General features: G+C 43.9%; 1 protein-coding gene across 14 annotated transcripts in view; it reads right to left on the bottom strand.

Annotated features, from left to right (window-relative positions):
- Lrguk (leucine-rich repeats and guanylate kinase domain containing) overlaps positions 1-15206 on the bottom strand; it is a 148113-nt gene that overhangs the window by 102711 nt on the left and 30196 nt on the right. For all 14 annotated transcript variants that reach the window (XR_015685389.1, XR_015685391.1, XR_015685390.1 and 11 more), the window contains 4 exon segments: positions 14919-15062; positions 6720-6800; positions 4914-5000; positions 3534-3640 (listed from right to left, as the gene is read on the bottom strand). Coding sequence is in view for 10 of the 14 variants with exons in the window: in NM_001106589.2 (NP_001100059.1) it covers positions 3534-3640; positions 4914-5000; positions 6720-6800; positions 14919-15062 (419 nt within the window). In the remaining 4 variants the exon portion in view is untranslated.

The following is a 15206-nucleotide window of genomic DNA, read 5'->3' as shown; positions in this document are numbered from 1 at the left end:
AGCATGACTCCAGACTGGAAGAATAAAGAATCAAACTCTTGCTGGCCTAGTGGCACACTCCTTCAACCCGGCACAGATTCAGAGATAGAGGAAGGAAGATCTTTGTGCTTTGAAGGCCGACTTGGTCTACATAGCAAATTCCAAGCCAGCCAGAGTTGCATAAAGAGACCCTGTCTTTAAACAACAACAACAACAACAACAACCAATGAATGAAATGATCAACACTGTGTCCGTCCTCATCCTGTCCTGAGTATGAAGCATACCACAGAAACAGATTAAAATAAAATGTCGGGGTTGGGGATTTAGCTCAGTGTAGAGCGCTTGCCTAGGAAGCGCAAGGCCTGGGTTTGGTCCCCAGCTCCGAAAAAAAAGAACAAAAAAAAATAAATAAATAAATAAAAAAATAAAATGTCTGTTGGCGTAGCTGAGATGTGGATCCAGTTCTACAAAGGTCAGGAAATAGCAGATTTCTAATCTCTATGGATAGGCATAGAAATGGGGAAAGCATGGGACAAACGCCCATGGAAAACACTCATAACAGAAGTGTCTCCAGGGAAGGGCAGACTGCCTGGTGCTGGAGCCCGTGCAGGACAGGGAACAGTGGGTGCCATCTAACAGATCTGAGGTCAGGAACCCTCCAAACAGCCCTGGGTAGGCACTGGGAGCAGACAGGCTCAAGCTGACATGTGCTAACACCTGCAGGTGGTATTCACAGTTCTTCAGCAGTGGCAGCCCAGACTGGAGTCAGCCTAAATAACCTTTCACATGTGAACGGTTAAACTAATGCAGATAAACCTATGCCCTAGAATGCTACTTTGCAATGAAAAAGAATTCAATCACAAGGACGGATTTCCAGGAAGGTATCCTGCATGGGGTGGGAGGGTGCCAGTTTGGGCAAGTTACTCTGTATGATCCACACATATCATCAACTTTTTTTTATAAGATTATTTTTTATTTTATGTATGTGTGTGGCATCAAATCCCATTATAGATGGTTGTGAGTCATCATGCAATTGCTGGGAATTGAACTCAGGACCTGTGGAAGAGCAGCCAGTGCTCTTAACCACTGAGCCATCTCTCCAGCCCCGACACATCATCTTCTTGAAGTGAATATTATACAATGAGGGTAGATCCAGAGACGGCAGAGAGGAGAGGAGAGAACAGGAGGGGATTCTGGCTATCCAAAGGCACACAGGAGACACTTGTGGTGACACTGCTAAGTCTTGAGAGTGGTGTTTGAGTGACTGAGTCCTGATGAACCTGCATAGAACCAGATGGAACTGAACCCACAGGAGCGCCTGAGGGGCTGCAGAAACCTGAGGACTCAGAAGGCCTCCATCAAGTCTCCTAGTTTTTGGCACCTGACTAACGGCTGTACAGGGCACCATTATGGTGGAATATGGGGAAAGGCTGCACTGTTCCCCACTACTGCATGTGCATTACTGACTCCATCAAAGTACATTTTCAAGAAAGAAAATATGACAGACAGTGACAAATACAGAAAATAGGCAAATGAACAAAACAAAACAAAACAAAAAAAATCAAAGCCACCAAACAAGAAAAATGTTAGACAATTCAAAAATGTCCCCTATTGTAAAAACAAATACAAATGAAAGCACATACTACATCCAAGGCAAAGCCTAGCCAACCAAGCCAAGCCGAGGCCTCTTAAAGAAAGGCCTAGTGTCAGAACTGGGGCGAAGCATGTGCAAGGCGATTCTGGGAAGCTGGCCACACTAAAGAGCAGGAGCTATCAGTGACAACCAGGCCACTCAGTTTGTCTTCATCCTCACCCCAGTGACACCAGGTGAGGGGACAATGGATCTCTAACAATGCAACACACAATTGACAGGGCCAGGTGCGGGCAGCGGCTGGTGCCCCACTCCAGCTGCCCCGGCCTGCCGTGTCTTGGCACAGTGGGAAGGGCAATGGTTGGGCTAAATGCAGCCATTGATGCAGAACCGTGAATGGTGTCCCATCCTTCCTCATCCAGACCTGCTTGGCCTCTGCCCTTGTTTGTCTGGCAGCAGACATGACCATGAGATATGTGTTTCTCGAACACGGCCACTGATTTTTTGATACACGTTCTTACACAAACGCGACCTTAAGCACCAAATAAGCTGCCCCATTACAAATCAGAAGAGACCTTCTTCCAAGTCAAATGTACTTTTCCTGATGTACACAAAGGAAGGATAAATCATGTCACCCACAGAGCTCTCATAAACATGCAAGCCGGTCAATGCTGACATGATTATATTATATGTAATAACTGTGTCCTAGATTGTGAAATAAAACATTCTACTACTCTCCATGGGACTCCAACCGTGAGGCGCAGAAGCAAACACCACATGAAGAAAAGGGTGCTTATATCCAAGAGTTTTACATGTATTTTTAAAATGCCTTTGGGTATTGATAGAATTTCTGTGTTAAACTTATGGTTTAAATGGCCATCTGTTCTGACAGACTGTTCAAAAAGAGATGGAGAAACCGTGGTAAGTCTGTCTTTGGCTCTGGAGGTGAGAGACTGGAATTGTGTGTGCAGCCAGGCACGGTGGCTCCTCCCTGCTGGGCTGATGGCGGCTCTGTAAGGGACTAGTCAGGTCTCCCTGAGGTGAGCAGTGCTTCCTTCTAGTGACTCCCTAGAAGTCTGAACTCACAGGACGCTCTCTGGCAGGAGTATATAACATCTGCTCATGGTTAAGGATGGGTTTACAATTGACGGTGTGATGGTTAATTGTGATGGTCAGCTTGTCTGGATTGAGAAAGAAAGCCTAGGGTATCAGTGAGGCAGACCTCTGGGCGCGTCTTTGAGGATTCTTCCAGAGAAGATTAACTGAGGGAAATATGACCCATGCTCAACGTGAATGTGTGGGGTGATGCATTAGTGACTTCTGGGGCTGTGATAAAATAGCCTGGCTAAAAGCAGCTAATAGAAGAAAGTTTATTCTGGTCTCACGTTCTTCATCAAAGAACAAGAAACGTAACAAATGTGTTTACGATGATAAAAATTTTCTATTCATTTATTTTAGAATTCAAACTCACTGTCATTTGGCTCAGGGTATCTGTGACAGAGTAAAGAATCAGATCGCGATTATGTCTGCACGGGCCACCAAAGGGTGAATGAACAGCACATTCGAGTACATGATCACAGGCCGTGATTGAACACTTGGGCCCTTACCTCTGAGAAGACGACAGAGAGCTTGGAAAATTCTATTATCTAATGTATGCGGGTGTTTTGCCTGTGTGTTTCCTGGGTACTGTGTGTGCCTGGTGTTCATGGAGAACAGAGGAGAATGTCAGATCCCCTGGAACTGAAGTTGCAGACAGTTGTGAGCTGACATGTAGGTTCTGGGATTGAACCCCAGGTCCTGTGGAAGAACACCCAGTGCTCTAAACTGCTGAGCCATCGCTCCAGCCCTGAGAAAGCAGCTTTCACAGGGAGTGAGTGAGTCACAGAAGAGAGGTCTGGGGAAAACAGCAATGCTGTCTTTGCTTACCCACCCAGAGTTCTATCTGTGTGGCCCTAATACGTACCTGTCGAAGATCCTCTGTGGCTGCGACATGCTGTTGACGACATGTGTCATGTGATCTTGGGCAGCAACCACTTCAGGGGGAGGGTCATACTTATTCACTGCATAAACCTTTGCCAGAATTAGAAAAGTAAAGAGAGACATGTTTGTTTCTCAAAAGAACCAAGGTTGGACCTGCCCTTCCTGTGATTCCTAGATGTGCAACCAGACTAACAAGGTGAGTCCTGCGGTCCGCAGTCTTGCAGTCTCCGGTCAGCTCTAACTTTCCTCAAATCCCAATAATGAGAGTTACTGTAAAAAGCTAGGGAGTCCTTTTTTCCTTTTCTTTATATTCTCTGGTTTGGGAGGAGCTAAAGAAAAAAGTCAAAACAAAATCTCTGAAGTGTCTGATCGGTTTTAATCAATAAACAATCCAACTTGTAGTACAAGAAGTAGGAATACAAGGCGCTGTCTAAGACTCCACGGTGTTGGCACTAAAGAACCATTTCCTGACATCCTCTTGTCCGTAACTGTTCCCACCCCCTCCAATCCTCCCAGACCTGCACCTCTTTACCCTGGCTTTCTCTAGCCAAGGATACAGGCCCTTTCCTTGGTGTAGAGGCCTCTCTGTCTTTACTACCCTCCTAAATACATTATCCCTTTACTTAATAGTGACTTTCATTTTAATTCCATTTGCAAAATGTTAAAAGAGGCATGTACCAGTGGCCCGGAGCGTGGAAATATGGATGAAGAAGCATCTGGGACTATTTTTAGTCTGGGCTGCAGAAAGACATTTGTGGGATGGAATATGTGCCCACCTATATACTGTCCTTCATTCCCATCTCAAATTGGATCTGGTGTAGGAAACCCCTCATTAGTATTGATTCCTGCTACAGCTATGGGAGGGAGGGCGGGCGGTAGGTGATGGCTAGCACGCAATGGCTCACTCCTCTGGAGCTTAGTGGATCTGACGGATCCTGGTAAGGAGCAGAATTAAGGAAACTACAGTATTAGATCAGCGATTTAAACAGCATTTGATTAGATAGTATGGCACGATATATTTCACTGTTAACTTTCAATGTGACATAGATAGAATTTCAGACTCTGTGATTACGTAGGGAAGCTATACATGTTGCAAACCAGCCACGACTGGCCACGGGCAGCAGGAGGGGCACCTGTATTCCTTCCTCAATGACAGACGTCCCACTGTACCCAAGGAACACCTGTCAACGCCCAGCTTAGCGGCTTCGGCTGGCAAATCCTAGGACAAGGAAACTGTTCCTAAATAAGGAGTGAATTCGCACACCGCTCTGCCGCTCACTGATGGTCACGTGTCCTGCTGTAAGCGCTGTGACATTTTTTAATGTATCAACCAGAAAGCACGTGAGGCAGAGTGGTCACACACCTTTTCCTCCACCTTAATCTTCTGCTGATCTAGCTCTGTCAGTCGCAGCAGCATAAATATCACGAAGAACCAGTACTCGGGTTTGGTCTGTTGAAAACAAGAGGACTATTGAATGGCTTTCCTCTCCCCAGGTCAGCAAGCGCCAGCCTTCTATACTCAAGGGCCTCTCAACACTTGCTGCCATGACTGTCTTCCAGTCCCCAACACCGGGCTGGGCATTTTTCAATTAACAGCCAAGATACAGAATGTGTCTTGCAATGCATAAAACTCTTCAAATGTGCAGATCCCACTAATCTCCGTGAGATAAGCAGGAAGGCAGGATTATCCTCTGAGCCCACAGAGGTGGGCAGCCCAAACCTCTCTCTACTCATGCCAAAGAGTTTCACTTCTGAAAATAATGACATCTGACGATGTCTCATGATTCATTACGGGTTGATTATTTATTGTGCTCTTTTGTATTAGTTGGGATCATTACGAACTTGTCTTACAGTAACAAAATGTCGCTTGCTTATGAACGAATTCCTCTTTATTCCCTGCCAGCTGTTAGGATTGCCTGACTGTAAAGTGGTAACTGAGGGGTTTATTTTGTATAAGATGCTTCGCCTCCCTCAATAGCAAGACACGGCTGTAAGATCCCTTTCTCGGATGGGAATGCACGAGAAGTATATAACAGCATCTTCCAGCAGGGTCCCAACACAGGGACACAGGAAATGGAATGCTAATTACCCTGATTGGATCACTTCCGTGTTGTAAGAGAGAGTGAACCACCACCCTGCAACCCGGGAACCTGTGTGATTATTAAATACCAAATGAAGCATATTAAAACTTCTCTTACGTACTTCGAAGGGTGTTGAGAGTGTTTTTCTATAAGTGAATTCCTCTGCATGAGAGGATTTGCCATGGTCATTGGTGTGGATGCAGAGCACTCTCCAACAGCCGGAGTCCGGGGTGTGATGGGCACCTCAGACCTTCCTCCGAGGTGCCTTTGCGTTGTCTGCCGCCGTCCCCTATGTGCTTTTATTTTTCAATGTTTCTTTTTAATTTCTGATTTGGTGTTTTCATTTGTCTAGATGTATTTACTCATCAAGATATGAACAAAATGAACACAAGAGAAGCTTCCATAGTCAGGCACTTGGGAAGGATATGGGTAGAAAATCTGAACAAAGCTGTGATAGGTGGTGAGTAGGGCAAGGGGACTGGGAAGGAGGCCTTAGCAATAGAGGGATAGAAAAACCTGGAAAACTGTCCCTGATCCTTAGGTCTCGAAGGGTGCAGCCCCCTAGGGATTGCATTTGTTTCAGCCTCTAGTTGTTTTATTATGGCTGTGCCAGTCCAATGGCTATATCCAGGCACATTCCTCTAATACTGCCTTCCCTCTGTTAGAAAAGAGGAACCACATTCTGTCTGGACCTCGGGGGCTCTTCATTCTCTGATAGAAAAGAACGATGCTTTACAATTTTAATTAGTTCTCATTAGGAAGGTTTAGATCCACCCACCATCTGTCTTAAAGGACCAAGAAGTCAGTGACTTTCAAATGTGGGCTTTAGGGGAACTGGGGCAGCCCACAGTTTGTTAGCCATAAAAGACCACCTTACTTTTCCTAAACAAGTTGTTTGAAGTGTTAGCTGTGCAATTGTTTTCAGAGGGTGTGTGTGTGTGTGTGTGTGTGTGTGTGTGTGTGTGTGTGTGTGTGTGTAATTGTATTTACATTCCTGATAGTACAGATCAAGGCTGAATCAGAATTCCAAGACTGGTCCCTGTTCCCCTCCCCTCCCCTCCCCCGCCCCGAGGAAAACAAACTCTCACCTGAATTGGATTCCTTAGTAGATTGAGAACTCGAAGGATAGGAAGATTTTCAATGTATTCTATTTCACTCAGCTCCTTAATCTATTTGATTAAATAAAAAAAAAATAAATGAATGAATCCATTGTCAACAGCCAGTGAGCAAAGACAATAAGGAACACAATATAATAGAAGCCAATATAATTAGCTCCTTTAAATGTAATTTATTTTAAACATGTCTTGTTGAATATTCAGTTTTTCAATGAGAGTACTACAAAGCCATTGAAGAACACAGGAATGACCACATTAACTTCCGAAGACGTGAGAACTCATAGGAGGGGGGCATTTCCTCTTTCCCCTCTGGGCTGGAGAATGGTTATCTCCTCATCCATGTTGATTTTGAGGACAAATAAAATAGTGTGTAAAGGAAGAGAAACAGCCAGCCACCCCGTTCTAGCCATCAAGGCTCCTGCTTCATTCCTCAAGGCCTTATCTCCTCCCTTGCTGTGTCTGTGACTGGCTAAGCCTTCTTACTGCTACGAGACATGAAACTCTACACTTTTCCCGTAAGAATTACTTTGCAGTGGAAACTGTATGATTTGCTTGTTTATTTTGAGGTCTCTATGCAACTCTAACCAGCCTAGGACTTGCGGAGATCCTGGGTGGAAGTTCTAGTTTACAATTTGAAAAAACGGAAATGATTCCGCAGATGGCCGAGTGCCTTGGTTTAGCCAGGGGTCCAGCCTGGGTTACAGAGGTCCTGCACCCTTGACCATACTAAAGACAAATGGGCTTACTTAAATGTTCTACGATAAACAATTACAATCTTATTGTGGACACAGATGGTGGCTTTTGTAATAAATTAGTGTTTCTCATAACATTCCGCATGCCTCATAAAAGCATTCTACCAACAGGTTCACAGAAAATTTCTTGGTTTCCTTCCAAAACCAAGGGACACCAAAATAAAAAATTATCCCAAAACTAAGTCAGGGGTGGGCACACATGCCACTTTTAAAGAATGTCATTTCCAATAATGTAATCAGTTATTCCAAAGTTCCAAGTGTCCCCCATCCCAAAACCAATCTAGCTCGTGTAGTGGCAGGCTGTTATTCACATTTTTTTCTCATATAGGAGGATGAGATTATCCTTTAGGCTACCATTTCAGTTCTAATACAAACTAAATTATGGATTAAGAGTTCAAGGTAGCTGAGTGTGTGGTGTCACATGACCTTAGCCCCAGCCTGAGAGGGGGACAGACCTCTGGTTTCAAGGCCAGCTTGGCTTACACAGTGAGTGTCAGGCCAGAGTACTGCACAGTGAGAACGTATCTAAAAACCAGAAGAACGAGGACAACAACTGTGGAGGAGCCAGGAGAGGGTGTGGGATTAAGAGCACTGGCTGCTCCTCCAGGACACCTCCATTTCATTCCCAGCACCCACATGGCAGCCCCAGGAGACTTGATTTCCTCTGCTGGGAGGGAAAGCATCTGCACACTAAACAAGCAAGTAAATACAAAAGAAGAGGAGATATGAAAGTCCCCACTCTTAAAATTGTTTTGTTTTTTAAAAAAACAGTAGAGAGAAAAAAAAAGTTTAAGGCAACAACATAGTGGAAAATAGTTTAGATAAGCATCTATCAGATCCAGAATGGAAAAAGATTTGCAAGAAGATAAAAATAATAAAGGGATATATTACAGAAAATGTTGACGTATTCTATACCTTATTTTAAATGTGTAGCTGAATACCTTTCTTACAATAAGAAGCACATTGCAACTGTCATAGAGGAAATGATGGTGAGGAGAATGGACTGGGAATTTTTTAAAAAGAAATAAAAGTTTAAAAATTGTTTAACCATTGATAACCAAAGAAATGTATATAAAACGGTATGCAAAGCACCAGGATTCGCTACTGGATTGACAATTCTTAAATGATGTGGTTGACAAACGAACAGCCAGATATGCCTACAATAAGTTATCCTAACTTCATAACTGCAGTGGGAGGAGAAAGCATGAGCGTTCGAAGGAAAAATCAACAAGCTTTATGACACCCATTCCCAGAAACGGCATTTCCAGAAATCCGTCATACGGAAATAATAAAAGATGCAAGTAATGACAGATTTATGTGTGAGCACATATACTTCAACATTATTTTAACAGTGAGTTGTAAACACAACAAATTTCAATAAGTAAATAATTCAATAAATCCTGACAGATCCATTAATAGATTATCTTATGCTATTAAATCAGATTTTTGAAATGTTGGCACAATTTGTTTTCTATATGGGAATTCAATGTCTATTTCACACTGCACACACAGACACCTAAATCCTACTTAAACACTACATAATGAAAAAAATTCGAAACTTAAAATTGTAAAAAAACAAAAATGTAGACTATTTTAAAAATCAAAATAAGGAAGATTTATTAAAACAAAAATCTTAAGAACAGAAATGACAAGAGATCACAGTTAAAAATAACTCCTAGACTCCTCTCCATTCCTCAGACACAGCACCACACATACTCGAGCTTGGAGGGTCCATAGCAACCCAAAACGTATAGCCCAGAACCACAGGAGCTGATTCTTAGGGATCTCAAGAGGAGACTACAAGTCAGGGCTGGTGAGGCAAGCCTGTGAGTCCTTTGAAGACTCTAGAGGAGAACCTTTCCTTATCTCTCCCAGCTTCTGTTAAGCCAGACAGCATTGACTTAAAGCAACATAAACCCAGCCTCTGTGTCTGCTGGAGGAACCAAGTTCCATTCTCAGCTTCCCACATGGAGGCTTGAAACCAGCGCAACTCCTGTTCCACAGGTCCTGATGCCCTCTTCTGGCCTATGCAGACATACACGTACCCACAGACATAAAATAAACTGATAACTGAAAAACAAAACAAAACAAAACAAAGAAACAAAAAGACACTGACTTTCAGGCCACCCTAATTCCTAATTCCAGGATGACGATCTCATCTTGAGATCATTAACTTCATCTGTGGAAACTCCTTTTCTAAACAAGGGTACATTCATAGTTTCAGAGGCAGGTGGGTCTTGGGTATATCCGTGGTGGGGGATGTCACAGCTTAACCCATTCCACCTTGAAGGATTAGCTTCCAGGGAAAGCTGCCCACAACTACCTTTACCTTCTATCTGAGAGAGAGGCCGTGGTGCAGCTCCCTACACTCCAGCTACACCGGAGTGGGGCGCCACTTCTAACGCATTTAGGGACAGCCTGCCTGACCACCATACAGGTTAGCACCACTGTCATCCAGTCAGCAGCTCGAATCATTACAGCATCTTCCCATCCACTACCTCTACTCTGCTATTTCCACCTCAGAGGGCGCTCTGGAATCTTCCTTCTTCACTGCCTTACAGAAGACCCCCCCAGTCTCCATTAAACCAATGTACTGAGCTTCATGACCCTTTCCCCTTTCTTTGCCTAGTAGGGAAACAGCGGACCGAGCCTCCTCCTTAGACATGGTTTTCTCAGGTTTTTACTCCACCTTAAACATCACCCACACCCTTCAGAGGTGAGGGGCTGAGAGCTCTTGAGAGTTATATTTTCATCCAACAATCTTCATAAGTACCAACCATAAACCAAACATTGCAAAATTTGAACAAAATAAACTCCCCAAGGTCAACTATCACGCTAGAACAGTGGCTCTCTTGAAGGGGCTCGAGACCCCATATGTACAACAATGTCAAGCAACCAGAGCTTCCAGGGACTAAGCCACTACCTAAAGACTATACATGGACTGACCCTGGACTCTGACCCCATAGGTAGCAATGAATATCCTAGTAAGAGCACCAGTGGAAGGGGAAGCCCTGGGTCCTGCTAAGACTGAACCCCCAGTGAACTAGACTGTTGGGGGGAGGGGGACAATGGGGGGAGGGTGGGGAGGGGAACACCGATAAGAAAGCGGAGGGGGGAGGGGGATGTTTGCCCGGAAACTGGGAAAGGGAATAACACTCGAAATGTATATAAGAAATACTCAAGTTAATAAAAAAAAAAAAAAAAAAAAAAAAGAACAGTGGCTCTCATGCTCCCTAACTCTGCTACCCTTTAACTCAGTGCCTTGTGTTGGGGTGGACCCCAACTAAAAATTACTTCTGTTACAACTCCATAATGGTAACTTTGCTACTGTTAAGAATAGAAATGTAAACATATGTAAATGTTTTCTGATGGCCTGAGGCTGCCCCTGTGAAACTCAAAGAGGTTGCCATCCACAGGTTGAGAAACACTGTTCTAGAGGGAAGGAAAATAACTTCAAGATATGAGGTATAAAACGTGGCACAGTCTAATCTTTAGCAATAGCAACAATGAAAAGCCCTGTGCAGGACAGAGAACACAGGAGGAGGTGCTGGAGAGGCTAGACATGGAGCCCGCGAGGCAGACAGGAAGAAAATGACGCCCTCCAACCCCTAACTGAGAGCATGTGGCCCCATGCCTACCCCGAAGCATACTGGCCCCTGCCCTAAGTAGTGTAGACTGACCATAACAGATCTTCTGTCTTACATCGATGGGCTAATGATCTCAGTCAAGTCCTCAACTTCTTTAGCAGGCTCTCTCTAACTCTGTTGACGTTGATGAGTCTGGGCCAAGCCTGGTGCTATGGAGTCGGCATTAAGTAAGGGCTATGACTAAAGGGAAAGTCATATTGGTCTTGACCTGAAAGCTCAAAAAGTACTGGAGAGGCAACGAAGCAGTTTAGGAACAAGGCTGCAAGGGAACGCCCATCAGCAGTCTGAAGAGAACCAGGGACACAGCCACTATCTTTTTTTTTTTTTGAGCTGAGGACCGAACCCAGAGCCTTGTGCTCTACCACTGAGCTAAATCCCTAACCCTTAGCCATTATCTTTAAGACTGGATAGTAGCTCAGGCTATCTACCTAGCCTGGGCTGGCCTCCTCCTTGCTTGTCTCCAATGGCAGGAGTAGACAAGAGACTGACTGTAACAGTGATGTGACCATGACAGCATCTCCTTGGGCTGCCTCTGCTTCAGTGTTGGCCCCTGCATAAACCAGGAGCCCCCCAAGATCATATACCCAGCCATTCCTCAAGTCTAATAAATGTGAATCCAGAGAGAGAGAGAGAGAGAGAGAGAGAGAGAGAGAGAGAGAGATCAAGTTCACTCAGCAGTCAGCTCACAAAAAGCTCTGAGATATAGCACCAAGGTTCAGAAGTAGCCCGAGTCACCCCTGACAAGTACTGCACTTCTGGGAGGGAGTGGAGAGGTTGTAGAACTGAAAGTCTGGGTCAGTTTTTAAGTGCTAGCTGTGGTTTGGGATGTCACTGGGACCCCAGAGTGGAAGCTGGCAGAGGCCTCCCTAATCAGCAAAGAGTAGACACTGGCGAAGGGTCGGCATGCACATGCATTCACACAGGTGTAACACAGATGAAATTTCTACCAAGAAGACAGTATTTCTAACATCAGATTTAATCAAGAAGGAAGCAGCATACCCCTATGTTGTGCTCACTTTACAAATACATTTTCCATTCCTGAATCAAAGAATTATCAACTGTCCTGGAGAAACCCCTGAGGAACTAACTCTTCAGATGGTTCAAATGGCATTTCAAAGGACTGTGGGTTATTCCCCAGCATGCCCAGTGGGGAACCAGGGAGTTATGTTACCATCAATGACTGATTTGCCAGAGGAGTCCTCTGTAGGGCATGTGGCCACTTTTTACAAAATAGAGTCTCTAACATTTGAAGATTACGGATTCCTTCATTTGAACATGTCTTTTTTTTTTTTTTCAACTTTCCAATGCAGTTTAGAAGGTGACTTGAAAAGCAAGGGAGTAGTAAACCCTGTGTAAGGTTGCTCTATTCCCTTATTCTGGCTAAATGAAGGGAGATGCCCTCCAACTATAGTAAACACCCACGTCAAAGGCCAGTACAAAACAAGGAGACAAGGTAACGCAATGATAATGTTGTATAGAGCGTGTGTGCTAAAATTACATTTCAGATACTGTGGTGGTTGGTATACGCTTGGCCCAGAGAGTAGCACTGTTGGGAGGCATGGCCCTGTTGGAGTAGGTGTGCCACTATGGGTGTGAGCTTTAAGACCCTCGTCCTAGCTGCCTGGAAGTCAGTCTTCTGCTAGCAGCCTTCAGATGAAGATGTGGCACTCTCAGCTCCTCCTGCACCATACCTGCCTGGATGCTGCCATGTTCCTGCCTGGATGAGAATGGACTGAACCTCTGAACCTGTAAGCCAGCCCCAATTAAATGTTGTCTTTTATAAGGCTTGCATTGGTCATGGTGTGTGTTCACAGCAGTAAAACCCTAAGACGGACATACCTAGTTAAATAATATGTATTACTAAAGTTAGTATTTCCTGTTTCGTTTTCCTATTATTAGTGGGAGGTGCTTTACATCACACTCATAGCTCACGTCTGAGCCTCACCATTTTCAAGTGTTACACCATACTCATTTCCGAAGGGAGGACCCGAGATTCTCATCTACTGTATCTCTTTTTTTTTTATCAGCCTTGCTGTTTCTCCTCTTGAATTTTGAGATGTACTGAGTTAGTATTTAATGAACATAGTCTACCTTTTCAGCATCCCCCGTATAAATATGAGAAAGAACATATTTCCTAAGTCAATCTTCAATGGCAACTTCAGAAAAAGAACAATGAAAGCCATCTGCAACAGAAGTTATACTGACTTCCTGCCACAAGGACTAAAGTCATTTAATAGAATTAATTACCTTATAAGAAGTGACTAGATCTACTCAGTAAACAGATCAAGTGAGGTGAGGATCAACGTTACAACTGTGTTTATTCTCAGACCTTAATAACTGACTTGTGTTGGGTTGTTTGCAGCCTAAGCTGGGGGAAGGGTTAAGTTGCTGGGAATACAACTTAGTATTCCAACTTACATACAACTTAGTATGGAGTGCGTGAGTACCTATGTGAGGTACTGTGCAAGGAAAGAAGAATGGAAAGAAAGAAGGAAGAAAGAAGGAAGGGAGAGAGGGAAGGAGGGAGGGAGGGAGGGAGGGAGGGAGGGGAGAGAGAATTAAGTAAATTAATCTGAGACACAGCTCAGTGGTAGAGAGAATTCAAAGGGTTCTGGGTTCAGTCCCCAGTACCACCAAAACAGAGAGGGAAGGGTAGGAAGAGAAAACACAGAGACAGACAGACAGACAGAATATGAATATGAACAGTAAAAAGTACATTAAGTCAGTTATGCAAACAAGTTCATTCCCAACCCATCAAAGAGGCAGAGTTGCTACCAGCAGTATATAAGGAATCACTGCTATGTTTTGTGGGTTTTTTTTTTTTTGGCTTAATTTTTATGTTAAGCCTATGGTATTTACATGTATTAAATTACAGATACAACTGTATATATTTAACATGTACAGCATGATACTGTCAAGTATATCTACATTTTATAAAAGGCTAAATACAGCTAAAAATGTATTATTTTCTAAAGTTTATCATCTTTGTGGTAAGAACATGTAAAACTCAATCCCAGCACTTCTCAAGACCACTATTGATAACTAGTGGTGGCTCTTGTCTATAAATTTTAGCACTTTGGAGATGGAGGCAGGAGGGTCAATGGTTGAAAGCTGACTTTGGCTATATAGCAAGTCTGAGGTTGGCTTAAACTTCCTGAGACCTTGTCTCAACATCCACTACTTTACCACCACCAGCAGCATCACCAAAGAAACAAAAACCAAAAACAAAACACCCCATACTATATTGTTAACTCCAGTTATTGGTGTCAATAGACTGTGTCCCTCTGCCTGGCCTCTAACCGAAGCTTGTATTCTTTTTAGTAGCACCCCTCCCTCCCACAAGCCTCTTCCACCAACAGTCATTTTTCTCTGAGCATAGACAAGAGGTATTAGCCTGTGGATATTCTGTTGCCTCATCTTGCTTGGACATTTCAAATGTTCCCGATGATCTCTTGCTACAGAAAATGTTGCCTGAACACAACTTCAGAAAATTATACACAAGTGATGACAGTTTGAACCTTTAAAGCAATATAAATAAGAATCGTCAAGTGTTTAAAAATGATTGAGTTTTTTCACAAAGTCATACTGTCCCCTGGAACTTGCTAAGAGGCCATTTCATATATCATCCTTGGAAAGCCAACGTGAAGTCATTGGGCCAACTCTCCAATACGCCCACGTCCTATTGCCATTGAAGCCACGCCCTGCAGCCCACTTCACTTCCTGAAGCCACGCCCTGCAGCCCACTTCCTGAAGCCACGCCCTGCATTACCAACCTTGTTATCCTCGAGGTTAATCACCTCCAGGAGGTCATGGTTCTCCAAGCCGTGGAGGCTACTGATCTGATTGTGGGACAGATCCAGGTTCTGCAAGGCTTTCAGTTCCTCCAGACCTGTGATGGTCTCAATCTGATTGTTGCTCTGAAATGGATAAAATACAGTTTGTGTTTTTAAGCGATGTCTAAGAGGACTTGTAGTGGCAAATCTTCACATTTGGACATGGGCCCCAAATTCTTTAAAAACAAAAACGAGTCAATAAGCTGTTTTTGCCCCACCCCCACTTTC

Source organism: Rattus norvegicus, chromosome 4 (genome assembly GCF_021556685.1).
Source record: "Rattus norvegicus strain SHRSP/BbbUtx chromosome 4, alternate assembly SHRSP_T2T, whole genome shotgun sequence".
NCBI lineage: Eukaryota > Metazoa > Chordata > Mammalia > Rodentia > Muridae > Rattus > Rattus norvegicus.
Note: the sequence above shows the minus strand (reverse complement) of the source record. Positions and strands in the feature narration are given on the sequence as shown.